The 26,994-nt window shown below is 41.1% G+C and overlaps 1 protein-coding gene across 2 annotated transcripts in view; it reads left to right on the forward strand.

Annotated features, from left to right (window-relative positions):
* The first annotated feature begins 1,130 nt into the window (after positions 1–1,130).
* Positions 1,131–26,994, forward strand: part of INTS4 (integrator complex subunit 4) — a 32,902-nt gene continuing 7,038 nt past the window's right edge. Inside the window, exons 1-18 of one of the 2 annotated variants that reach the window (XM_057377709.1) lie at positions 1,131–1,203; positions 2,028–2,219; positions 4,134–4,251; positions 4,907–5,013; positions 5,221–5,406; positions 7,202–7,252; positions 7,916–8,004; positions 8,263–8,383; positions 8,908–8,979; positions 10,020–10,194; positions 12,315–12,520; positions 14,777–14,919; positions 15,862–15,977; positions 17,540–17,673; positions 18,458–18,615; positions 21,872–21,965; positions 24,162–24,242; positions 26,110–26,240. In XM_057377709.1, the coding sequence (XP_057233692.1) occupies positions 1,150–1,203; positions 2,028–2,219; positions 4,134–4,251; positions 4,907–5,013; positions 5,221–5,406; positions 7,202–7,252; positions 7,916–8,004; positions 8,263–8,383; positions 8,908–8,979; positions 10,020–10,194; positions 12,315–12,520; positions 14,777–14,919; positions 15,862–15,977; positions 17,540–17,673; positions 18,458–18,615; positions 21,872–21,965; positions 24,162–24,242; positions 26,110–26,240 (2,228 nt within the window). In that variant the 5' untranslated portion in view covers positions 1,131–1,149. Of the gene's footprint in view, positions 1,204–2,024; positions 2,220–4,133; positions 4,252–4,906; positions 5,014–5,220; positions 5,407–7,201; positions 7,253–7,915; positions 8,005–8,262; positions 8,384–8,907; positions 8,980–10,019; positions 10,195–12,314; positions 12,521–14,776; positions 14,920–15,861; positions 15,978–17,539; positions 17,674–18,457; positions 18,616–21,871; positions 21,966–24,161; positions 24,243–26,109; positions 26,241–26,994 lie in introns of both variants that reach the window. The other variant, XM_057377708.1, reaches the window with a different exon arrangement.

Here is a 26,994-nt window from a genome sequence, read left to right on the forward strand (position 1 = left end):
ACCATCCMTRGAAGTGCTCAGAWAATGTGTGGATGTGGCACCTGGGGACAGAGTTTAGTGGCGGGCTTGGCAGTGCAGCATTAATGGTTGGCCTTGATGATCTTAGAGATTTTTTTTTACTTTAGTGATTCTGTGTTTCTGATGGAAATAACTTTTCTAATTATTTTAATTATTTTAACTAATCATAAGCAGCATATTATTCATAAGCATTGTATCAGTCTTAAGTCACTTTTAGCCAGCACGTGGCTACGTTTCTTTACACAGTCTTTTATTGTTACAAAGTGATTGGGAAAATCACTGAAACTTTAAGTTTTGCTAAACTAACCCTGACATGCTTCGATGAACAAAACCTGTGGGAGAGTGATGTATTTCTGAAATTGGATGCAAGAAATGCAGGACTTGTAGACTACAGGGGCATTTTGGAAAAACAAGAAGATAAAAACAGACTGACATATACTCTTAAGTATGTGCTGGAAAACTCCCTACTTGGGAAAAAGATAATAAAAAGACTGAATAATRTGGACTAACGAGCATGAAATGCAAGAATAAATAACCAATAGAGGACAGAGTACTAATGAATTAAGAGAATTATGTAATTTAGGTCCAATGAACATTAGTTTCWTTGCTTGCTTAAAAAGTAGAAATAAGTGGAAAAGTTGCGAGTGGGAGGTGGGGAGAAATTCTGTGATTCTCTGAGTCAGCCCCTTCCAAATCCCCTTGACCCTAAGACGTGACCAAACTGTGGCCACTTCTGGCTACYTCTGGCCACGCAGTGCCACAGGCAGTGTCCCCTGTCACCTAATCGGGCACAGGTCTCCTGGGCGGCTCCTCAGTGCCGGCGCCTCCTTCCCCTCTTCTCCAAGGAGACACGTGTGAAGGCCCGACTAATCTTTCCTGAGTGTCTAACACAACAACAAACCATGTCATTTATACCTTTTTATACAGCCTAAACAGCGYGGGGCACACGCCCTGGCTGGATCCGGCTGCGGGGGCGGGCCGAGCCACGGCCACCATCTTGGGTCCGCGTCCCCATGGCAACGGGAGGCCGCCGGACCATCGAGTGCGGCCTCCGGGCGGAAAGAGAGGATGCGCCCCTGGCCCCGCCCTGTGGCCCCTCTATGGCTCCTCTTCCGGGTTGCGGGCGGTGTCATGGCGGCGCACCTGAAGAAGCGGGTGTATGAGGAGTTCACCAAGGTGGTCCAGGTAACGCCTTCCCGCTGGGCCGGGATGGATGCCTCCGAGCTCTGCCGTGCRGCGGGAGGTGTCGGCGGGTGAGGCGGAGGTGTGGGGAAATCGGCCGGCCCAGCCTGGGGCCGAGTCTGGGAGCGCCCACCGCCYGCCCCGCGTCGGGCCTGGGGCGGCCCATGAGGGGTTGGAGAGGTGCGGGATGGGTCGGCTTCGAGTTTAGGGAGGCTGGAGCTGCCCGGAGGGAAGAAGTGTGCGGGAGGGGGAGGGTGCGTCCCTCAGGGCGGGGAGGAAGAGAGATGGTGGAGTCTCTGTCACTGGAGATACTCAGAGACCGTCCGGATAGTGTCCTGTGCAATGTGCTCTAGAATGGCCTTGCTTGAGCAGGGAGCTTGGACCAGATGATCCACTGTGGTTCCTTCCATCCAGACCCATTCTGTGAATCTGTAACTTGGGTTGGGCTGCGACTGCTGCAGGGAAGATGAGGCATCCTCTAGGCCGGGWTTGGGGAAGGAACTAGAGCAAGTTTCTGGGCTACTCCAGGCCGGTGGGAGGAGGAGAAGTCGTATTTTCCCTCTGTTGGATTTTGGTATTTGAAGCAGCAGGATTTGACCTAGCTTAGGGTGGGGAGAGGCTGTGTTTCCCGAGGATAGGGAGTACCTGGGCAGAACAGTAACAGCCACAGTGGTCTGGGGGATGTGTTTCTTTCTGAGACAGGCGAGGGAGAGGCTAGTGACTGCCGTGGGACACAGGAGCTTCCTTAGGCCTCCCCATATTCAGTCTGGGAAGGAGTGGGTCTGGATTTGTTGTGTTTCTGAGCCGTGTCCCTCTGCCCACAGCAGCAGCATGAGGACCTGTCCACTAAGAAGCTGCGGCTGACCAAGCCCAGCAAGTCAGCAGCGCTTCATGTCGACCTGTGCAAAGCCACCTCGCCTGCAGATGCCCTGCAGTACCTGCTCCAGTTCGCCAGGAAGCCCGTGGAAGTGGAGAGTGTGGAAGGGGTTGTCAGGATCCTGCTGGAGCATTATTACAAGGTGGTGAAGCTGGGAGCCAAGCATGCTTGCTCCTTCTGGTCTGGTTTTCTTGGTGTGGGATGTGGGACAGGGGTACACAGGCTCCTGTGTTGCTGACTCAGTTGCCAAGAGCCTGGGCTGAGAGTGAACGACYGTAGCCCTTTACCCAGATGATATCTGATGGTGTTACTTGGTCCCTCTGCTGATGGTTTCAGGAGCCTGTGACAAGACTGTGGCAGTGTTATCCCTGCACATGGCCTRTGTGGAAGATAACTTGACAAGGAATAAAAGACATGTCAGGTTTTCCAGGGAGCCTGGCTGTCCAGAGCCTTTTCAACTTTATCTGAATCTTTCCTGACTGATGTTTCCTTACSTCATTCTTAGTTTCCTCTGGCAGTGGAGAAACATTTTAACTATTGCTTGTGCTGTGTRAAAAAAGCACTTTTAAAATCATAGAATGCTATGGSTTGGAAAGGACMTTRAAGACCATCTAGTTSCAACTCTCTATTATGGTCAGGGRCACCTTCAACTGGACCACTTTGTTCAAAGCCTCATCCAGCSTGGCYGTGAGCACTTCAAGGGATGGRGCAKCTGTAACTTCTCTGGGTGACTTGTGCCAGTGCCTCAYCACTCTCACAGGAAAGAATTTCTTCCTAATATCTAATATATTAAGAGAACTGTCAGGTATCAGGCTTTTCTTCATTTAACAAGTGGCAGGAAGAGAAAACAGCCTGAGGTTGCACCAAGGAGGTTTAGATTGGATATTTGGAAAAATACCCACATTGAAAAGCTTGTCAAGCACTGTAACAGGCTGCCCAGGGCAGTGGCTGAGTCACCATCCCTGAAGGTATTTCAAAGACTTGTAGATGTGACACTTGGGGACACGATTTAGTGTTGGCTTTGGCAGTTCTGGGTTGAAGGTTGCGCTCAATGATCTTAGAGGTCTTTTCCAACATCAATAATTCTGTGATTCTGTGAAATACAAAGTTCCTGGTCACATAACACATTGTTTGTGCTTCAAGTTTGTTTTGTAGCCTGTATTACAAGAGAGACTCGTGAACCTGCAGATGAGATCAGTGGAAAGAGCATAATCTGTTAGAAAATCCAGCTTTTAGAAATACTGCTTTTAAAACTATTGTAGCTAACATTATTAAAGACAAAACTTCCAAATTAACTTGTTTCTTAGTATCTCTGCAACACTTGCACTTTTCCTGATCATCCAGAAACCTGACCTTGAAAGCTGGAGGTTACGTGATGGTTTGTTTGTTTGTAGTGTCATTGTTTAAGATGGTGCTGCAGCCTCCTGCTCCTTCATCCCTATCCATTTTGGTAGGGCAGTCCTGATGACAGTATCCATTGTTCAAACACATAACTTCAACCCTAAAATAGAAAATGCTTCCCAGTTTAGTGGAGAAAGGAACTACTCCCTTGGATGTCACACTTGTCACTTGGAGGCTGTGTGTGGCACTGAAGTCTCTCTCAAACCCTTGAAAGATGTAAAGTTGTAATTGTAAAATTTCTTGTTGAAAGATGCAATAWTTGTTATTAYRATATTTCTACACCTTGTTGTTCAGYGTTGCACAAATGCTTGGTAAGATCTAAKTATGAYATCCAGATGACTTTTTGTCTTTCTRCCCTGTATTRGSTATCCTTGGCAATACAGTRGAWGAGGRARCTTCCAATTATGACCAGAAGTCYTGTGTGCMTGAGTCTGTAGMAATAAAATATTWATAAATTAAWKYTTTTAAATRCATGAACTTTTGAAATTAATTTTATAGAAGTATTAATTGGTGAAGCTTACTTATATAATTGTCACCCATGCCAGCATTTGCTGTTACTTAAATGAGTAGATGTATGCAGGTAATATATGCTGGTAAGTTATTTRTTCTTTAACCTTGATGTGTTGGGGGGTTTTTGGTTGTTGTTTCCTTCCAGGAGAATGATGCCTCTGTAAGACTGAAGATTGCATCCTTGCTGGGGTTGTTGTCAAAGACTGCAGGATTTTCCCCAGACTGCATTGTGGATGATGCCATTAACACACTGCAAAATGAGAGTAAGTCTCACTTCTGAGGTGSCGCTTGAGATGAAGGTGGAATCATGCTGTTGAAGCATTTGGGACAGTGGTAAGGCCTTACATCTGAGCTGTATGGTTGGGAATTGCTGGTCAGAGTATTTATTTTCTGTTCTTGTGAATGATGTCAGACAATACTATGTTCTGAGGAGGAGAAAAATGTTCCTCTGACCTGTCCGCTGTATATCTTTGTTCTGAAGGAGAGCAAAGTTTGCTTTTGTATCTCCATGTGTGAACTGTAGGTTCTGAAGTTCTCTGCTCTACAGCACAGTCTTGCTGAAAATGGAAATGTGTTTGAAGAACAGGTTTTTTTTGTACCAGGCTAGAGGCCAGCTCRYCAAGCTYTATCAGGAGGARTGTAGCCAGCAGGTCAAAAGACTGGTTAGGCCATATCTGGAATATCTTATCCAGTTTTAGGTTCCCCAGTGCCAGATTAGTGCTGGTGAGGTTGGGTGGGTTCAGCAGAGTGACTGAGGTGGTGGTGGAGTGATGTGTGAGGAATAGSTGAGGGAACTGGGCTTGTTCAGGCCTTGAAAGAAGGTTTCAGGATGGCCTTCAAACCTCCATCAGTCTGTAGTCCTGTAGCTGGTACGAGTTCAGTAAAGYAGTACATAGCCTTCACTGTTTTGTTTTGCAGAATCTCACCAAGTCCTTGCTCAGCTGCTGGACACGCTGTTAGTGATTGGCACAAAACTCCCAGAGAATCCATCTGTCAGGATGAGGCTGGTGGAGGTAGCATGCAAGGTAAGGAGCTGCCCTGGWGCAGGGAACTTTTGTCACTGCCAATTAAGAAAAAAAAGGTAGTCACTATTTACATTACTTCATTTTTCTCAACAAACAACTGTTTAACATTACTAACATTAATAACACCTAGGAAACATAGTATGATGTATCAAAGAGGTCAAAGGACAATAAGAATCCTGTTACATCTGCTTTCCTCTTGTTCCCCAGCATCTGACAGATTCTTCTCATGGTGTAAGGAATAAGTGTCTTCAGTTAATTGGTTGTCTTGGCCCAGTGGAAAAAGGTGTTGCAAAAGAGGCTGAAAGCCAGGCAGCCAAAGATGTCCAGAAGATAATAGGAGATCACTTTAATGATCAGGATCCTCGTGTTAGGACTGCAGCTATAAAAGCCATGGTAAGTGTTGCTGATACAGTGGAAGAAATGGTTTGGGGTTGTATAAAGAAGTTGATAGGGGACTGCACACTAATCCAAAGAGATTTGGTTTAGAGATTATTTTAATTAACTTCGTAAAAATCTGTTTAATGTATCAAAATTCCCTGGAAAAATAGCCTAGGTCTTGACATATGAGAGTAATATGAGATCTCAAAGGTGATTCATAACTTCTGTTTCAGCTGAGTGGTTCATAACTTTTGTTTCAGCTGTAGCTAAAGAAGCTTTTCAATTTTCTCATTCTTTAGAGTGTGTATAGGCTCTTCTAGTAACAAATTTATTTTTTGACTTAGCATTGATTACCAGAACTACAATAAGCCTCTAGTGTTCCAAAATGCAGTAGGTAGCTGCTTATGACAGAAAACCTGTATGATAAGTTGAGAAAGAATTTTGTTTGTTTTAAAGCAACATTTATGTTTTGCTTCATGGTTACGTTCATTAGCATTCTCTAACTGTTAGTGAGATGCACTAGTTTTTTGTGTGGCAACCCTTCAGAAGCTTTTAGCTTTGCAGAAATGCAAGCAAAGACCATGCATTTCAAAATATTGCTTAATGTSAGTTGTCTGTGAGTTTATGGGGCTACCCAAGTTTTTCTATTATCTTTAAAATTTTAACAATGCTCCATCTAATGTCATGGTCAGCAGGGATCATGAATTAATTTTATTGAGCTCCAAAGAAAGAAGAAAGATGCATTTGAGAAGATCAGATTGCTCTTGAATCTCTCTGAAATCTCCCTCTGCTGGACATTGTACTTATCATTCACAGCATCATAGAATCATTTAGATTGGAAAAGACCCTTAAGATCATTGAGTCCAACTTTTAACCCAGCACTAAACTCTGTCCCTAAGAGCCACATCAACATGTCTTTGAAATCCCTCTATGTCAGTGCTTGACAGTGCTTGTCAGTGCTTGACAACCCTTTCCATGCAGAATTTTTTCCAAATACCCAATGTAGACCTCATCTCATTCCAATTTTTGTTGGTACAATTTTTTTAAATTTGCACAACTTTTATAATTGTGTCTACAGCAAGATTTATGATCTTGAGTTTATAGCACAAAGGAAACTCCTTCTGGTGTTTGGAATATGGGAACATCCCGTATGAATTCAGGGTCACTAACCACTTTTCAGTGTTCCTGATAATTGTTTTTCTTGCTACTGTGTTTGTGGGTTTTTTCCTTTAATTGTGTGTTGTACATTGAAGAATATAGAAAAGAAAATGTTTCTTGTTGACTGTGTTTAGCCAGATACTATTCCTTTGTGTATAAGGCAGATTCATGACACTGTGTTATTCTAAAAAGGAATAATGTAGGACACTTCGGTATTCCTGTGGTTCAGTAATAGAAAGATTTACAGGACATGGAAACTCATTGGCAATACTACTTTTGGATCCATGGTATGGATGGATAGGAATGGTACTAAAGTAATTATTTTGAGGATTCCTACATCTCTTTTAATTGTGGTTGAATATGGCTAACACTAAAAAATTATTTGAAGGTTGGGAGAATGGACAGACAGTCTCTTGGTATGAATTTTATTTCCCTAATCCAAATATGCATGACTCTGGAGCTAAAAAAAATGCTCAAGTCAAGGATATGATTTAAAATACTTATGGTCAAGATGCAGTATTTTAATTATAGCAGCAGTCAAGAAATGCAAGCAGCTAAGTTTACTCAAAGCAGAAAAACAGTGGTGAAAACTTAGTCTGTGTCCCTTAAAGCTATACTTATACTTTCTTGTGTTGTCTTTTTTTCCCTGTAGCTGCAGCTTCATGAAAGAGGATTAAAATTACAACAAGCTATTTATGGTCAGGTAAAATAGCTTGTATTTGTTTTGTACTTGTTTGTGTATCTTTTTATTTAACTTCTGTGTCAGTGTGTTTTGTGAGGGGGAGGGCACTGAGCAGAGGAGGAGTATTTTGCATTTTGATTGCAGATATTCCTTATTATCCTAGTATAGTGGAAAAAAAGGATATTTTGCATCCATTGAACTTAAATGCACTAAAGCATATGCTTTATTATGTATTGCTTATTGGGGAGGTGATCATGGGAAGGGCAAGGCATGATGAAGTCATTACTATCATCTGGTAATCATAGTCCTGAAGTCTTAAATAGTCCAGAAATCTTAAACCCTTGCTCATTGGAGGGTACCCATGAAGCCTATGTTTGTTATATCAGTAAGGCTGTTTGGCTGCAGCCTGCATCAAATCAGTTCTGTTGCAGACTTACATTTCATCCTTCCTGCATAGTACAGGCAGTTCTGGAATTTAACAGTGTGTGCCTGATTGACTTGATTAGGACTRGTCTGCTTGATTGAACTTGGAAATACTAGGAAGTGGAAGGGAAGAGTGGATTCATCTTGATTTTTAATCTGTCCTAACTGTTTTGTGGTAAGGGTGCTGATTACACTGTGGGAGGTGAATGACAGCTCAGGTGGAGATGTTTCAGGTATATTGGACTATGAATCTGCTTTCAGGCSTGCAAGCTGCTGGCAGATGATTATGAGCAAGTGCGCAGTGCTGCAGTTCAGCTGATTTGGGTCCTCAGTCAACTTTACCCTGAAAGGTATGTCCTGCATGCAGTGTCCTCAAAGTACTGGCAAAGTAATCATCCTAATCCTGAGAGTTTTGTGCTAGTAGGTCTGAGGAGAAGCTGTTGTAAAACTGATGCATGCAGATGTCTGATGCCTGATCAGAGTGCACTGATGCGATGAAGTTTTGGTTCCTGGTATTTGTTGCGTATTCATAGAAATTCAGCATAGCTGTTTCTCATTGATGCCATCCAGTATGGAATACAACCAACAAACTGATTTTTCTATGTCAGCATTGTCCCAATTCCTTCTTCAAATGAAGAAATTCGCTTGGTYGATGATGCCTTTGGAAAAATTTGCCATATGGTTAGTGATGGTTCCTGGGTTGTTAGAGTACAAGCTGCTAAGTTATTGGTAAGTTTCATYCTTTTCTTCTCTGGCAGAGAATAGTTCATCTTGACTTACTTKACTTTTCATATATATTTGAAAAAAAAATGGAGGATATTTAAAACTGTATAGGGACATTTCTCACAAAATTCTGAGGTGAAAGAAATGAGAGATGTTGAAGAAACCCAACAGTTTTTCAGCTGACATATGGGGTGTATCTTTCCTTCAGAGTAGATGGTTGAGCATTAAAGGAAAAAACAAATCCTTGTCATAATTCCCTGTCCCTATTTCTCTACCATAGGACATGTGAACCAGCTGAACTCAAGAAAAGCCTTATTAACCTTGGTGGGAAAATGAGATGTTTTAACTCTTTTAAGTTCACTTCTTTAGACTCTAATATACAGTAGTGTCAGGCATTGCATAAAGCTATTAGAATGACTAGATAAGATTGGATGCCGTTTTGGGATGAGTCAGGAATTAACATGGTGCAATTTAGAATAACCCTGTTTCTTCCTTTTAATGTTTCTTCCTTTTAATGTTTCTTTCTTTAGGGTTCTATGCAACAAGTTAGCTCCCATTTCTTGGAGCAGACCCTTGACAAGAAGCTCATGTCAGATCTGAGGGTATGTAACTGTTTGGGTTTGTTCTCCTGTGTGTAGGTACTAAAATTGCACAAGAGGTATGTTAMTGTTGAGTGTGCTTGTTTACCTTGTCCTTGCCTGAGGGCTGCTGAGAGTTAATTGATGATGACACATCTTGTTTTTGATTGAAGTCAATGAAGCAATTGCTAGTTTGAGATTTCATTAGCCAAGCATGTAAGAAATAGCTCTAGGCTATTCAGGTTCTACARCAGAGGTAAACGCTGGTTGGTAGACGTTGAGAGGTAAATGTTTGTGGTGTTCTGATAGTTTTTAGGCTAAAAGCTTTGTTGATTGTGTATAGGSAGACTGCATCCTAGTTCTAGGAGCAAGCTCATGGAAACATCCTGCAAGAACTGATCAAAAAACATTGACATTTCAAGAGATACRAGTAGCTAAAAGTTACTCAGTTCTGTGAGCAAAATTTTTCAGTAACATTCCTTTCTTAAGCAACATGCTCAAGGTTATGTTAGTTTTTTTCTGTCTRCAAAAGAATGGTGAAGAGCTGCTGGTTTTTGTGGGCTGCTTTTTAAAGGCTCTTAAAGAAAATGCTGCATAGTTTTATTTAAAGTGTGGGGGGAAAGGAAAAAGACTAGCAAGCACACTGAATGAATATTCCATTTTACACATTGCTGAACTCTGGATAGTATTGATAGCATTCAGGTATTTAATTGCAGTTTAACAAGCTGAACTGCGAAGTGATAGYATTTTTGCAGATCACTTATTGGCTTCTTAACTAGATGGGCCTTTGCTCTGACCCAGTTTATCTGTTTTTACAACAGATGTCTAAGAATGTGTTAAATAAAATGTATTTGATATTATCCTTGTCCTACATCAAATGTACAAAGAGTTACTGGCAGTTAGAAGTAGCTATAAAAGAGAAGGTACTGTTTGCTTTTCTTAGCACTTGCATGTGTGTCARTGTCTAAGCCTCCAGCTATGTCTGTTTTCAGATCCTGGTTAGTATTTTGTTCAATCATCTTTTGAAGYTTACATGGTTGTAACTGAAACACTTTTTTGGACAGAGGAAGCGYACTGCACATGAACGAGCCAAAGARCTCTACAGCTCTGGGGAGTTTTCAAGTGGCAGAAAGTGGGGAGATGATGCTCCCAAAGAAGAAATCGATACTGGCGCTGTGAACTTGATTGAATCAGGAGCTTGTGGGGCTTTTGTTCATGGCCTGGAAGATGAGATGTATGGTAAGTGTTAACTTGCCATGGAATAGCTAAAGGGGGAGATGTGTGTTGGCTAATAAGCATCATTGWGGTCTCTAATATGGTAGTTGTTTCAAAGGCACTGTAGTGTTGCAGAGAATTTTGGATAGAAATGTTCAATTGAGTAGCCAGAAGCAAACAGCTTCCTATAAATGGTAAAGTTTTAGTAGCATATATGGTTATAAGTAGTTGCTTCTGTTTGGCAGAAACCCACTGGGATTATTTTTTGCTGTTGTTGACTTAAATTTAACAGTTTCATATGGCTCTAAATTGGGAGAGTCCATTGCTGCTGTTTAAAATTGGTGTTTTGCCAGCAGGAAGGAAAATCATAGAATCATTTAGGTTGGAAGAGACCTCTTAGACCATCGAGTCCAAATGCGAACCCAGCACTAACTGCCAAGCCCACTACTAAACCATATCCCTGAGTACCACATCCAGATGATTTTTGAACACTTCAAGGATGGTGATTCCACTGCTTCCCTGCACAGTCTGTTCCAATGATTGACAACCATAATATTTTCCCTAATATCTAATCTAAACCTCCACTAGCACAACTTGAGGCTGGTATTTGCATAAACCTGAAAATTGCAAACTTTGAAAATTCCAARCTGTGAATCTTATTTCTGAATTTGYCTTTAATGATACTGGAAGGACAAGCTTAAGTTAAAGTGTACAAAACCATAGTAATGAAAATATTGCTGTAAAAGTTGGTTTACTGTTCCATGACTTTTCAAATAAATGCTTGTTTYCCCAATAGCTAAATTCTCCATGAAGCTTGAAAGTACACCTTTTATTTTTTTCTTAACAGTAAACAATATGTCACTGGTTCAGCCTCTGGACCTGTGAAACATGTGCTCCAGTTTCATGTGCTATAGATCTTGTGGTAGTATGATGCTAGAGAGGAATATGGATAAAATGAACAAATCTGAAATATASACACATCTGTGGATAATGTAGATCTCTTTCTCTCTCTCCACTGCAGCATTTTTAAATTCTGCTGAGCTCTCCCTGGCTGGCAATGCTGCTTCATGTCCTGAATTCCATGTTGTAACTTAAATCTGAATTAGTGTGTCAGCTTGTGAATGCTATATTGGCAGAATGTTTCTCTTCTCCTAATACCTGGGTCTTAATGACCACAGAGACTTGTAGTTGTAACAAAAGCTTCATTACTGAGCAAGCAGGGGTCTTGCTGTCTCTGCTTTTTTTCACTTAATCAGGATCATGGGGAGTCAAACGTTCTTTAAGAACAATAGGCCTGAAAGCTCCACRCAAGTTCAAGCAAATGTCTTCAATTTGGGCTAATTTGAGTGAAAAACAGAAGTATGTTTAAAATAACATTTGCTAGACATCAGATTAATTARCATTTTTATGATCCCAGCACATAAATGTTATAGAAGCTAATGAGGATGATTGTAGGGAAGAGAATCTCATCTCTGCTTAACCTTGTTATATCTGGGTATTCTTCAAATTCCTGCAATGTGTTACAGATAAATACACGCAGGGTGCTTTCTGGTCCTTTTTTTACTTTAATTTGAATACTTTTAATATTTAGGTGGCACCTTTTTTCTTTGTTTTGAGGAATCTGAAATCAGAAAGCAGAGGAATTTCATTCTGTTAACTGCCAAAACGTTGATTCTCTGGGGCTTTTCGGCAATTCATGAAGTGCTACATAGTGAGTTAAAAATGCAGTGAAAGCTCCAAGCAATTAAAATGTCAGGAAGAATAAAACAACAACAGTTTAATTAACTAAATTAGTTTGYTTAAGATACCACGGTTAATACTAGCTTGCAAAACACAGTATGAAACACACAGTATTTATTGATTGGTTGGAGACCTGGTTTTCACCTGCAGGTCCCTTTTGCAGAYGTTTATGGCAGCAACAGGGGCTGTAACATAGGGGAGACTTCTGATTTGAAGACTTGCCTGTGAAAAGTGGGCCCCAGTTGGGCCCCTGCTTAAGCTCTGTTATCCTCAGTGTTTCCTTAGCATCTCGTGTCCTTAGCCCAGCCCTTGAGAAGTGCTAGACCTCATGGTTGGGTGAATGTCCTTTCAAACCAGACAGTTTGAATTAATTTGCAGTTAATTCTCTGCTCCTCTTTTAACAGAGGTTCGAATCGCTGCCGTTGAAGCCCTGTGTATGTTGGCTCAGTCCTCACCTTCTTTTGCGGAGAAATGCCTGGATTTTTTGGTTGACATGTTTAATGATGAAATTGAGGAGGTGAGATTGCAGTCAATACACACAATGAGGAAAATTTCCCACAATATCACGCTGCGGGAGGACCAACTGGATACTGTGTTAGCTGTCTTGGAGGTAAGAAATTATTGAGGAGGGGAAGAATTGCTCTCCTGCTTGATTTGGGGTTCTTAATTATGTACTGCTAATCAGTCCCTTCCTCTAAGAGTAAACTCACTTTTTTGGTGGGCTTTTTGGCTCTTTGARCACTGCCAAAAGCTACAATCTAGTAGATTGCAATCCCCAGGCGAATGGAATATTTCTGAAATAGACAAATTTTAGATAAAAGCTCTTCTGTTGATCATTGTGCTGTTGCCTCCTTGTGTTTTCTTCTGCCTTGTGTTGTGGTCCAGCACTCTGCACTACTTCAGGTTGAGTGCAGTTTCATTTTCTTTCTGCTTCCTTGACTCAACTGCTTTGGCTACACCTTTGTTCACCCAGCAGAGCTGGGCCTGAGATCTCATCTGGCTGTTTAAAGTGTTCATCAGTGCGCTCTGTCATATAATTTTGAGTTGTCCTAGCCAGCCTCCTGCCAGGAGATGCTCAGCYAGGACTCAGGGACAGCACAAGTCAGCTGCTCTTCCTGGTTGATGWGGCTGATCCAGGAAGAGATTTCGGCTGTATGAATGGTGCTATGTCAAACTSCTTCCCTCCAGACCTGATTTATTTGCTGAGCTATAGCCCCTGAGGCTTTTGTTTTATTAATCTGCTGCTTGTGGTACTCAAGTTTCTGCTTTTTTTAGGAAGTGTGTCAACCTTGGGAGGTGCTGGAAATCCACTGTTTCTGTCTTCTCACCTTCTCTTTCCTTGACCCAGGGCAGCAATTGCTTTTCTCATTTGTGCCTCAGGAGGAAGCAAACTAATTAAACTTATGTTATCAGTCTGTAACAAATGCTGTGCAATATGATCTGAATTTGCAAATGCAGCAATGTGGTTTAGGTGCCTCACATTCTTGTCATTATTTACAAGTCATTGTCATTTGTTTAAGCTGGGGACCTCTGCATTGAGATATGAAAATGGCCTGGTTAGGTTGAGTTCTTCCATGCTGACTTGCCATGTGTAATAAACTCTACATGTATTGTGTTTTATATTGGCATAATTATCACCAGGCATTAGCGTAGCTTAAATGTGAGAATTAGTAACATTTTAATGGATTTATCTGATTCTGAAAGATGCTTAGTGCTTTTCTGTAAAATTCATCTTGCAGTATACTAAAATTAAGGATGTGGGAAAATACCATTAACTTTGGTGCCTAAATTGGTTCCAGCAGTGTAGATATGGATGGAACAATTGGGTGTTGGGGATAACTTCTGTTTTCACCCCCACTGCTTTCACTTTATCACAATAACTCTACCAGCTACTCCTTGMTTTTCTGATCAGACTTTGGATTTTGCTTTCCCTGTTGTCCTTGACTTSAGTTTCTATTGAGTTGTGCTCATCTCTGTCCCTTCATAGTCTTGTGGCTTGCTTGTCTCTGTATGACCTTTCAAGTGGCCATTATTAGAAGTCTGGAGTATTTTATGTCGTSGTCATTTCATTRCAGTCCTTAGAGTTTGTCTTCTCTRTGGTCATTGTCTGCCTTTGACCACCTAACCCCTTTGATCATTTGTGTGTCTTGGCTGTCATTAAAAGACTTTATAAGAGGATTGCTCTTTCTTCTTTTGTACAAGCTGTTGATACTTAGCAAATTATAATTTTTAAAAAGTAAAATCTACTGTTGTAAAGCATCCAGTTTTTGTATTCSGTCAAATTTTTACATTGTGTCGAGCTGTGCCACACAAATGCTAATAGCAAGGAATGTGATGATACATGGATATGGAATGCCAAGGTGATTTTTGGCAGAAGGAATAAAATTAATTCATCTGAATAATCTAGTCTGTCCAGCTACGTGTCYTCAGTGCTTTCTTAGACCCTCTGGAGGCTGGTGACTGGGCTGAAAGCCCGTGGAATTGAGCTCCCTGTGTTGAAAACGATAAAAGGCTTCTGTGAAAATGCTAARCCCCTCTTTGGTAATTGTTTTACTGACTTACCCAGCACCTTTCTGTTCTGATACTGCAAAAGTGCAACACCTTGAGAAGGTCAGCAGTGAAGCAGTTCCCCTTCCTTCCAGTAAAGGAAGCACATAGCGGGAGCAGACCAGGAGACCCTGCAGCATTTGCCTGGTCTGTCACTTCATCTGTGCTTAGCTTTGGTAAYCAGAAACATGCGCTGCTTTTCACAGATCTCTTTTATTAACTCAGCCAAGGAACAGAAGCTGCCACCTTTAAAGTAAATGTGTGAGTAGGCACGTTTSTCTCAGCACTCAGTGGTGTCTGGGTTGGGTTTTTATTTTAGGATTCTTCGAGGGACATTCGAGAAGCACTTCATGAGCTGTTGTGTTGCACCAATGTTTCCACTAAAGAAGGCATTCATCTTGCACTGGTGGAGCTGCTGAAAAACCTGACCAAGTATCCCACAGACAGAGAATCCATATGGAAGTGAGTGTGTTCAGTGTCCTTGTGTGTCTACTTGTTAGTGCTAGGAAATTCTGAGCTTGCAGAGGTAACAGTTATTCCAGATGTRCAGTCCTGTTATTCTGTAAATATGCTCTTATTCATGACTGGTGTGGAAACTCTGTGCTGTTCTTGCTTGTCAGTACTTTCACGTGAATCCAGAACTGATGACTACTCCTGGAAATATTCRTCTATTCCAGACATTCAAAGCACTCAAAGAAAAGATGAAATTGACTTTGAATTTAAAACCTCACCTCTTCTACACAACAGTTTTTGCTTAYTTGACACTCTGTTAAATAGTAATATTTACCAGCAGTTGGTTGTATCAGATGTGATAAGTGGATTGGCCATGTGGCATTGTGCTGTCAGAGGGAATTTTTCTRTCTAAGCAAAAAGAAGGAACTTCTGTGTCAGATTTTTTGGTTGTTTAATGAAAGCAACAAAAGGAGTGGTGCTCCACACATATGGTTTGAAATTAAATTCTTAGTTATTGTAAACATGTATGTTAGCTTTGGCCTCCTTTGACTTCCAATATACTTTGTACATTGTTTTTGGAGTTTGGTGTACTGTGGGGGTTYGGGGTTTTTACCTCCTAACTTCCTTATTTCTGAAGAAAAAACGATACACTCATTCGTTAACCTTTAGTATAAAAGCTTTTCCTGCATTGTATAACTCCAACTGTTAGGCATTTTGTGGACAGTTTAAGTAAAACAATTTTATTACTGCTTGTCCTTTCAGTTTTCTTGGATCCTATCAAATATTAATGAAAATAATGAGTAGTAAAGAAACAGTGAGCTTGGACAGCAGGATTTTCTTGCTGAACACSCTCTCAAAGTATTGGTGCATCATAAAGTAGTAATGCTTTAGAATGTTGTATTTTGAAATATGTCTGTTGACTAAGATATATTTCAATCTGTGTATTTCCAGATGCTTGAAGTTCTTGGGAAGCAGGCATCCCACTTTGGTGCTTCCATTAGTCCCAGAGCTGCTGAGCACGCATCCGTTCTTTGACACTCCRGAACCAGACATGGATGACCCAGCCTGTATCTTTCTTCATGAAGCCAGTTGATAATTTTGACTGTAGTAGATTTTATTCATGATTTCCTGGTGCTCATATTTCTTAAACCGCTTCTWACTGTAACAGACAAACAATCCCACAGCTGTTTCTGAATCCCTTTGCACTTTGTTACTCAGTAAGTTTGGAATAACTGTTAGCTGGAGCCATCTTCTTAAATACCAATGGACTATAATTGGCCATCTTTTTATGGTGTGATGAATAATCAAGCAATTTGTCAAGGTTTAGGCTTTGCAGATGAGCACTTTGATGGCRAAACATTTGTCTTGTTTGCATTAATTTTGAAGATGCTTTAGCTTTTAAATAAGAAAAGTGTTTTTTCATGTCTGTTTTCTTTTTAGGTAAAACTTCTGCTATGCTCAGTGTTGTACAGTGTATAGAACAGCACCATCTCTTAATACAGCCGTACCTGAATCCCCATAATGCTTTGAACTTTTCATCTTTTTGAAATAATTGAGTATCAGAAGTGCTTATATTAGTATTAGCTCTTCCAGTACCCAAGATATACCATTATCCTCAACAATAGGAGATGCCCTTGAAATGCATTTTTCCGTTGTTCTTCTCTTGCTTCCCTTCTGTGCAATTGCAGAACATAATATTATTTCTGATGCATGCTGAGACACATTGGACTGGAACCTTTCTCTAGAAGCTGTTTCTTTTTCTTACCAGTCACAGGCCATCGATCAGAAATCCTATACACATTAAATGAAAACCTTGTGAGAATTGAAATGAGTTAGAATTAGGTGGAGAGAGATGAATCTGTAATGACATGGTTTAGTAATAATTTGAGTGATGTTGTCCTGTGAGTTGATAATTAAACTAACATTGCAGGGGGGAGAAAGYTGTTGATTCAATGCACCTTCCTGCTAGGAACTAGAGAATATTACRTTAGAGAATGTTATGGAGGTGACTTATCACCAAGTTTTACAGAGACTATTAGTGATGACAGGCCTGTGAGCCAGAAATGAAATATATGTTTCCAGCGTAAACTGGTATTTAAAAATGTGGCTTTGTTTGCTTCAAAATACTTAGAAAATTTGAACCAGAACTTATGCTTGGGACCCAACCCTAAATGTTTGGGTACCAAAACACTTGAGCAAAACACCTGGTACACCCCATGGCAGGGAGTTTGGAACTAGTGGTCTGTTCCAGCCCAAACCCTCTGTGATTCTGTGGTGCAAACTGGCGAGCACAGTGTAAGCTTGGAGGAAGAGTGAAACTCCACCTAATGTGCATGTTCTGCATTCAGGATCCCTGGCTTCTTTCCTTTGTGTTGCCTCTGAGCCATCCCATGTTGGCAGTAACATACTTTCTYCAGTATGGCTCGCCCTGTAATGTTTGCACTTTGTTCTTGGTTTTCATCTGCTCAGACAGCTGTTTCTTTGGGCTTTGCTCAATATTTTCCAACTATAAAAAACTTCCTAGACAAATCCTGACCAAAGAAAGGGTTGTTGAGTTATTTTAACTTCCCATCCCCAAGGAGCTCTTTTTGCTGTTGTTTATTTTTCTTTAACAATCCATTTTCAATAGACATTGCTGTTCTGGTTCTGATTTTTAATGCTGCTAAAAGTTGCCCAACAATGCCTGCCCTGTTCTCTGACCATACGTTCAGACATTATGCATATCTTCGGGACAGTCTCTCTCATCTGGTTCCTCCATTAAGAGTAAGTTGAACCACTTTGGTTTGCACTTTGACACTCTATTAGAAATATTGCTGGTCTCTTCCATGTCTGTGTATGTGTGTAGCAGTTAGATTCTGAAAGTCTTTTTTCCTGTTCACCGTGGGAATTAATATTGAAATGTGCATTAAGGCAGGAGAGACAAATGTTACATWGTTACAATATGGATTTTGTAGTATTTTTGGGAAAATTATAACATTATTACTCTCGAGTGAGAAYAATACATGGTTTGCTGGTTAGGTAAGAATACTAGGAGGGCAGTATTCCTGGGAGTTTCCTGTAGCTTTGGCTGTGTGTGTGGGAAAGGCCTTTGTACATTTTCCAACATTTCACTTGTGGTTCTACCTGAACAGTTTATTCATGGATGAAATGTGTTCCATTCTGCTTTGCTACATGTTTTTTCCTGCATGGTAGTATGGATGGGATTGAAGTTGGCTGTAAGTCCTKCCACAGCTCATAAAATAAGTGGTGATTTGTGTGGTCTTGGACTTCCCTTGACTTCACATTGTCAAAGTTAATAGATGAGGAAGATCCTTCCCTCAAAGGGATGTTGAAGTTTAACCTGAGGATTTTATTTGTGAATGGATTGTAAAGTAGGGAGGATTAGCCAACAAAGATGCAGACTTGAAAGCCTTGGTATGAATTTTGAATTTGAGAAATGAATTGGAGCTCTTGGTTATTGTTAAATAATATGTCAGCATTTTGCAATGTTATTCCTTGCATTAGACTTTACTCGTTTTTTTGTTTGTGTGTGCTCCGTCTTGCTTAGTTGCCAGGTAGAAAGCTGGTGTCCTCCACTGTCTCTCCCAGTATTACCCCACATGAAGATCCTTCCCAGCAGTTCCTGCATCAGAGCCTGGAGAGAGTTTACAACTTTCAGCACCTCGACCCACAGGGCATACAGGAGCTGCTGGAGTTTACTATCCGGTAAGGCTGCAAGCTGACCTGTTTATGGAAAGATGGGCTAGGATTCCAAATTTCTCTGATGCAGGTGCTTTGCTTCTGAATACGCATTTGTAATCTGCTGTCCAGCAAATTGAACTTGAGCCTTCCACTAGAGACTGGTGTGATAAAAGAGTGTTCATGACCTGTTTAAAATCAAATTGATGATCTCAGGTCTGGCATTGCCCCACAAAATAACCAGTGTACATTTGGCCGAGGGCGCATCTTCTCAGAGCGTGGTAAGAGTTAGGTAAGGGTGCTCTTTTTGGACTGTTCTCTTATGCTGGAATACGGTCTCAGTTTCTATGGTTTATGGGTGACAGCTTTGTGTGTCGTTCTCAGTTTTGTGTCCTTGTAATTTTGATCATTTTATTTATAATGTACATGCACAAGGTTTTCTTCTTTTATTTTTATGGGGGGAAAGGTGTTGTCCCCTTTGCTCTTGCATTTTCTGGGTCCCATGGCCTTTCATTCAGCAGGAGAGAACCTGATTCTGRTGCTTTGGGGTCTCATTGTCAGTCCCACTTACAAGGGATGCGGACATTCCTCATCAGTTTTCAAATCAGAGGGTTTTTCCAGGAATAGACAGCATTTTTGCATGCTGCTACCTGCTGCTGTATAGATAAGGGTGTCTGATGCTGCTTCTCAGTGTGGTTTTATGCTGCCTCTTTATTTCATCTCTAGACTGATTTACACAAACAAAACACTTGAAAAGCATCCTTTCAATGTGATTCCTCAGCTTGGAAAGATTAAAGAGCCTTATTTTCAGAGTTAGTAAAACAATCCAAAATGCTTTGTTTGGAATATGGAATTCCAMAAAGAAGCTTAATTCTTTTTATATTGTTTCAAAATAGCTGCCTTCTCTTGTGTGTATGTTGCTGTGAATCACTGTCACACCCATCTGCAGCAGAGAATAAACAGTGTGCTCCTCACTGAAAACGCAGCTGTGGAAATTGTGAGGTTTGTCCTCAGCTGTTTTGCAGCTGCCTTGTGCCAGCCTTAAATACAGTCTTTAAGCATTTAGTGCACTAAACACTTGGAAAAGGTAATCTCTAGGCCAGACATCCATAACCTTACAGGCATGAGGGTCTGGGAAACCTCGCAGGCCATGACCATTTTCAGTTTTTGAGTTGATGGAAATTACTGGCTTGGCTTTTTTCCTGATGAGATTGTCCCCCAGGAGACCATACTAAACCGGCTGCTGCTTTCCATCCCTAAGAGAAGGGATGATTTGGAGAAAGCCAAAACAAGTGTTAAAGGTTATTTTGCAGAGGGCAAGATTTCCCTGCACCAATGATTTGGCTGCTGAGAGCAAAGGGATAGAAGCAGCTCACAGCAGTGGATTCTGCCATGGGACATAACTTGCTCCTCTGTCATTATTGTCATCCAAGGAAATAACAGACCTTGTGGAGCTTGTATCTACTTGGGACTCAGAGTTTTAGCTGCAGAGCCTGGGCGGGGAATCATCAGTCTGCAGTGCTTAGGAATTTCAGACGGGCTGTTTAGGAAATCTGTCTGTGGTTTAGTTTCTCCATCTATAGAAGAGGAATAGATGTCAAAATCAGTTTAAGATTTGTGAAGAAATAGAATTAGTGGGATCGGGAGCTGTAGAAGACTGGGAAATGGAGTATCTGCCTAGCTGTTAGCTGAGAGATGAAAACCTGTTCCCTCTTAGTGTATTGTGATGGATTGTGACATGGGAATTAAGCACCCAGGAGCYTCCTCTTCACTCTGCTCTCTGGARAAAGATGAAATGGAATATCTGTGTRAGGTTGGCTCGGCTGTTGTTGCATTGTTGTTGAATAAAAGCRCAACCCCTTACTGTGAGAGACATTGAGGTGCTGTAGTGTGCCCAGAGAAGGGGAACAGAGGTGGGAAAGGCTGGAGCACAGGTCTGATAAGGTGTCTGAGGGAGCTGGGGGTGTTCAGCCTGGAGAAAAGGGGGCTTACGGGGGATCTTATCACTCTATAACTCCTTGAAAGGGACTGTAACTAGGTGAGGGTTGGTCTCTTCTCCGGAGTAACAAGCAAGAGAATAAGAGGAAAMAGCTTCAAGTTGTRCCAAGGGAGATTTAGGTTGGATATTAGGAAAATGTCTTCATGGAAAGGGTGGTCAAGCACTGGAAAGGACTGCCCAAGGAAGTGGTGGATTCACCRTTCCAGGAGGGATTTAAAARACATGTAGATGTGGCACTTGTGGTAGGCTTGGCAGTGCTGGGTTAATGGTGGGACTGAATGATCTTGGARGTCTTTTCCAATGTTAATGATTCTATGAATCTCTGCTTAGGAAAGATTTTCTTTGGCTGCATATTGTACAGATAATCTCATGGATTTTTGTTAATGTTTTAGGGCTTAGCAGCCCTCTGATTTGGCAGAGCCAGAGTTTCAGAATTGTATCCAAAATGCAAAGATAAATCTAAAATAAACAAAAGGAAATTATCATCTGAAAAAAATAATAACACAGTAGGAAACATGGAAGTAAAGTGACATTTTTAATAGACTTTGGATCAAAGCAAAATGTAGAGAAGAAAAGACATGATGAAACCACATCATCCAACCTATTTTCACTTCTTTAACAAAAATTAGTTTTGTTCTCCTAATGCACMCTTTGGATCTAAAACATGGCTAGCAGTAGAGAGCTAAAGCCTTTTTGGGTTCCATTAACTGACATTTTTTTYCTATCATATTAAAAGCTGCTTATATTGATGTATAATTTACAAGAAATRCCAGACAACATACACCATCTAGTTGGGCAAATACCAGTACATCAGATTGCAGCTTGGCTTAAAAAGGCAGCTCTATTTCAGATACACTTGGTTGCATGAGCCTGACACGTTCCAAACAACCTTTCCCAGCCAACATGAATACTTTGATTTCCCAGCAGTGTAACACAAATGGGTCGTTAGCTGCTGTAGAAGGCTGGAGTGTTTTAAGTTAAATCTGGAACTGCCGCTCTGTATGGTTCCCATGGGGCTGCAGAGTAATGTGGGTTGACAGACTTACTGTTTTCACTTCTGTGCTGGTGTCAGCTTCCCAGAAGAAGGGACATGCCGAGTCCCAAGGTGCAAACTGGTTTGTAGTGTGTGTGTGTTTTGCTGCTGTTCCTGGTGCTTGTTCTAATAAAAGCAGGCAGCAGGAATAGCTGGCTTTGTCGTCGCTGCCTTCTGAGTGTGCTTAAATTAAACTGCCCTCTGTCTCAATGTTATTTTTTTCTTTTTTTTTTTTTTTTCACATGCTTCAGTGATCTTCAGAGGCTTGGAGAACTGCAGTCAGAACTGGCAGGGATGGCAGATTTCTCTGCAACTTACCTTCAGTGTCAACTGCTCCTCATCAAGGTTTGACTTTATCTGGGTTTTTTGTGCTGTTCTTCAAAACTGCCCCCAGTCCATCACTGTGGCATGCTTTCATGTTTTGATGTTCGTGCTGAAAAGTGATGTGTGATGAAAGAGCAGGTTCTGTGGATTTCTGATAATCCTGCTTTCCTCATGTGGCAAATAATTTATGCAGTAATTTTGCCAATGCAGACTTCTGCTGCTGTACCTTATTTTGGTTGATGTGCATTTTGTCAGTGCAGAATTTATTATCTGACAGAAGTCACAGTGAGGGCAACTGTAATGAGAGTAACTTTTCCCTGCTGGTGGCCACCGGAATGTTTTTTGTTAGACTGCTGCCATGAGTGGAATTTTTATAGGGGGTGATTTGCAGACAGCTTTATTGACACCAATGCCAAAGGAGTTCTTAAGACTTGATTGAGCTTAATATCAGTCATGCTTTGTTTTAYAGTGCTGAAATTATCTATCTATTTAGTATTAGCAGGTGAAGTGTTTACTTTGACACCATGGCAGCAGTCCTTTTTAAAAGCCCCCTTTCAAGGTCATTTTCTTGCTTTAAACAGGAACTAATTTTTTGCTTCATAGAGTTATAGAAAATCTTGGGTTGGAAGAGACCCTCTAGTTCCAACACCCCTGCCATGGTCAGGGCTTCCACTGGATCAAGTTGYTCAGAGCTGTAAGCTGGCAGTAGTATTTAAGTTATTCTCCTGGCATTATTTAGTGTTTGAGTGTAACTTACACACATGTAAATCAGGAACTAAAACATGCAGCGAACAGGTTTCCAGAAGGGATTCAATAAAAGCTTTGTTACAAAACCAAGAAGGGATTTCAGTTGCTTTGCTGATGCATAGCTGCCAACTGGCMTATCTCATGGCAGGCCTCAAATCCTTGGAATATATTTATCACCCAAAGAAGGTATTTCAGATGAGCAGTGTTACMGTTCAGTACAATCCTGCTAAATCCAGAGTGAAATGTACTGTGCCGGCAGAGGACTAGTATTTGCAGATAGCTTTGTTACCCTTCTCCAGGGTTAGACTGGAGTGAGCCAGATGGTTTTTGCATCTGGCAGAGGAGTGCTCTGTTTGGAAGTAAGGCRTAAAAGCTGCATCAGCCATTCTTGGCTTGATCAATAGACCAGTGATGCAAAGGAGTCAGTWATGTGCATGGAATGAAAAGTAACTGATAATATCAGGAATCACAGAATATCTTGGGTTGCAAGGGWTTTTGAGGATCATCTAATTCCAGACCCCTGCTACAGGCAGGGACACCTTCCACTCATATGATACAATTAGAAATTCTGATACTGCASACAGAATCTGAATGTCCGAGTAACCCTTTGCAGTAAATTTCTTTCCAGTTGCTTCTTTCCCCAGCAGCAAAAAAGCTGTTGTGGGAAAAAATAATCTTCATTTCTCAGCCTCTCAAGGCTCTAAATTGTCCAGACCTTTAAAGGCCCTACATCCCCTGTGATTTTAGGTGTAGTTAACTGAGATTCTGGGGCCAGCCTGAGTGAAGGAGACATTCTGAATGTTCTTGAGCTTTGGCTACTGCCAGCCTTGTGTGGAGTTGTATCTAAGGATAGGCAGCTTCAAAAAGGAGGCAGTGATATAAATCATCTAGTCAAGCTTTTTACATTTTTTTTAAAACATAAATCAAGAAGCACATAAGGTGTGGTTAGGCGGTTGGGGTTTTGTTGGGGGATTTTTGTTGTTGGATTGTTTTGTTTTTTTTAAATCCARTATCAGTGGCTGAATTAGATACAATATTCGTAGTAACTCTAGGAGTTACTCTTTGATAGGGGGAGACTGTCAGCAGAAAAGTTCAGAAATGTGAAGTAACTGTGTTTCTGGGGACAGTTTTTACTCTTTCCACTTTTTGCCTGCACTCTTGAGATTGCCCCATTTTGGTCTCAGGTGGGTAATAATACAGTGGGCTGTTGTTTTYCTTTATGAAACACAAGGAGTTTAACTCAGCTAATCTCTCATTCACAGCTTTGTTAATATTATTCTCAACATCTTKTATATATTCTAGTTGTATAATATCTCTGTGTCTTTATAGAGCAATGTCTRTTTTGGAGGCCTTGGTTCCCTGTGTTGTATTTAAAAGCACAAAAGAAAGCTTTGGCATGCTTTTTCAACCAACTGTTTAGACCGAATTGGATATTTATCATCATTTTATGGTTTGTTTTTTTTCTTGTAGGCCTTGCAGGAGAAGTTGTGGAATGTGGCAGCCCCCCTGTACCTGAAACAGAATGCGTTGGCGTCTGCTGCAGCCAAACAGGTGAGGTGGAAGCAGCTGAGCCTGCTTGGAGGCCAGTCCTTGGGTAGGAGTCCTTCCTCAGCCATGGAACAATAATACACATCTGACCTTCCACTGGCATAAGTCTGTCCAAGTCAATCTTAGTCCCCCAAAGTTGAGTAATTTCTCTTACCTTCAAAAGATGAGTGGTGAGGGAGGGAGGTTCATGGCAGCTGTAAGAAAGCAAATACCACACTCATCTTCCAGAAGTATCAGAAAGAAGATTGAACGGACTGGGCTGCTTGTCCTTGCCTCTTTCCTGGGGAATGTTAATGGACCAAAGACTTTTAAAAGATGTTTATAAACAAGATCAACAAAGCTACTGGAGCAGCCAAAATGCATTTCTCAAGAACAAATTATGGCTGACCACTATTACTGCTCTCTGTGGTGAGGGGACTGGTGYTGTGAACAAGGGGAGGGCAGTTGAATTTGCATCCCTTGACCTTAGCAAAGCTTGGATAACAGTCTCCCAGCATTTCTTTTTCACCAAACTTGCAGGATTGTGGCTGAATAAACAGGTGATAGTAATAATAATTATATATAATTTAATAATAATAATAATAATAATAATAATAATAATAATAATAATAATAATAATAATAATAGTAATAATAAACAGGAAGGGTCCTACAAATTGAAGAACCATCTGATATGCTGGAGGGCGTGGCTGCTGGTCTGGATAGACTGGGAACTGGGATGAAAGGAACCTCATCATGTTCGGCATGAGGATCCTGGTGGACAGTACATTGAATATGAGGCACTACAGGAGGCCAGCTGCTACTGAGAGTCTTGGTTTGGGAAATGGTCTGTCTCTGGAGAGATGACATCTGGAGGGCTCGTGTTGTGTGTTGGCCTCCCCAGTAGAAGGAAGATGCTGACAAACTGGGGCAAGTTAAGCAGAGGGACATCAAAGTGGTCAGGGGCTGGAGCACATTACCTGCAAGGAAAGGCTGAGGGAGCTGGAATTGTCCAGCCTGGAGAAGAGTCAGGCTTCAGTATGGATTTACTTCTCTCTGCTACTGTATCGTTATAGGATAAAGATGAGACAGAACCAGACTACTCTGGATGAGAGGCAATCAGCAAATGATCAGAAATTTTGATCAGCTATAAAGGGGAATTTACTGTAAGGAGGATTAAATACTGTTGCCCAGAGAGATGGGGGGAATCTCCGTCCTTGGGCTGTTCAATTTGGCCCTGAGTAACTGGATCTAATGAGACCTGCTCTGAGCAGGGGACCAGGCTAGATGACCTCTGAAGGTCACACCCCATCTGAGTTATTCTGATTCTGTGATGTAAAAATGATCAAATCCTGGAAAAACTGAAGCTAAGCCCTAAGAAAAGGTAAAGAAGCAAGAAAGCTATTAAATAATAGGGTAACAAATCTAGGATAAAAGCAACTTCATGGATCTGTTGGAAACTATTGACATTTTGAGTCTTCAGGTAATTAAGATGCAATAGACGGGTAGTGCTGTACATCAAAGCTTTCTSTGCTGTTGATGAGTTGAAACAAAAGCCATCCAGCTTTTGAAATCTTCTGTGATTGAACTGTTTGTCTTGGGTGCCCTCTTCAGTAGCATGTGAACCGCCTGGGAAGTGTTATCTGTTGTCATGGTGAATGTAGGTCACTTGCTGTCAATGCAAAGTGAGGGAGTATTTCCTGTTAAATAACTTGCAAGTTCTTGACCTCTACACAGTCATACTGAACTCAGCTGTATTAATTTGAGCACTTCCTCTTATCTGCTTAATGCATTCCTCAGTATGAGATAAAAATACCAGAATCTGGTGATCGCGGGTGTGCCAGGTTTTAACAGTCTGATGGTTTTTTATCCCTGTGGTGTCTGTCTGGCAGATCCTGGAAGAAACTTACAAGATGGAGTTCATGTACAGTGGAGTGGAAAGTAGACAAGTAGTCATTATTCACCACATGAGACTGCAAGCAAAGGCCTTGCAGCTGATAGTGACTGCCCGTACCACCAGAGGGTAAGGATGGCCTGGTTTAAGGATCGTCTTAGGGTTAGCTCTAAGATTGCTATCCTTAAGCTTTGTTTAAAAAAAAACCAGCAAGGATAGATTAGACACAACAGGACACCATGCAATAACCATTTGCTAAAATAACTCAGAATGAAGAGCCTTCTTTTGCCTTTGRTACAGCTGTATAGGGACACAATCCTGAATTATATGACAGAGCTATAGGGAAGATGAGTTTTGGGGTTTGAATTCTCACATTTATGAACATATAAATAGGTTAAAAGCATTGAAGAGTTGATATTTGGGACCCGTTTAAATGAGGAAAAGCCGTGTATCAAAAGAATGCACTAATCCTGCTTGCTTCATTAAGCATTAGTTGCTGAATTTTTAGCGTCATAGAAGTATTGTCCTCCTAACTGATCTGCAACTACTGTGTGTGTGGCTCAGACAGAAACTGTTCCTGTGCAGGCTTAGGTACACAAGAGGCTCTGAGTGGTTTGTTTTGGCTGCTGAAGTTAAAGAAGTGACGCATGGGTTTTGGTAATTGTAGAATTAGAACTCCAGCTGGCAGAATTAGAGCAAATTAGTTACTATCCTAGTTTACTTCTGTTTTAGGCTTGTTGGCATCAATTTACTGTGTTACCATGGAGGTTCATTATATATTTGCCTTTTAACCTCTTGTTTTATAGGTGGAAAATGAATATTTTCTAACAGTGGCTTTAGGAACTTCATTAGTGCCTTATGCAAACGGGGTTTTTTTGTGGGA

This window comes from Malurus melanocephalus, unplaced genomic scaffold, assembly GCF_030028575.1.
Source record: "Malurus melanocephalus ecotype Western Australia unplaced genomic scaffold, MMel_1.1 scaffold_322, whole genome shotgun sequence".
NCBI lineage: Eukaryota > Metazoa > Chordata > Aves > Passeriformes > Maluridae > Malurus > Malurus melanocephalus.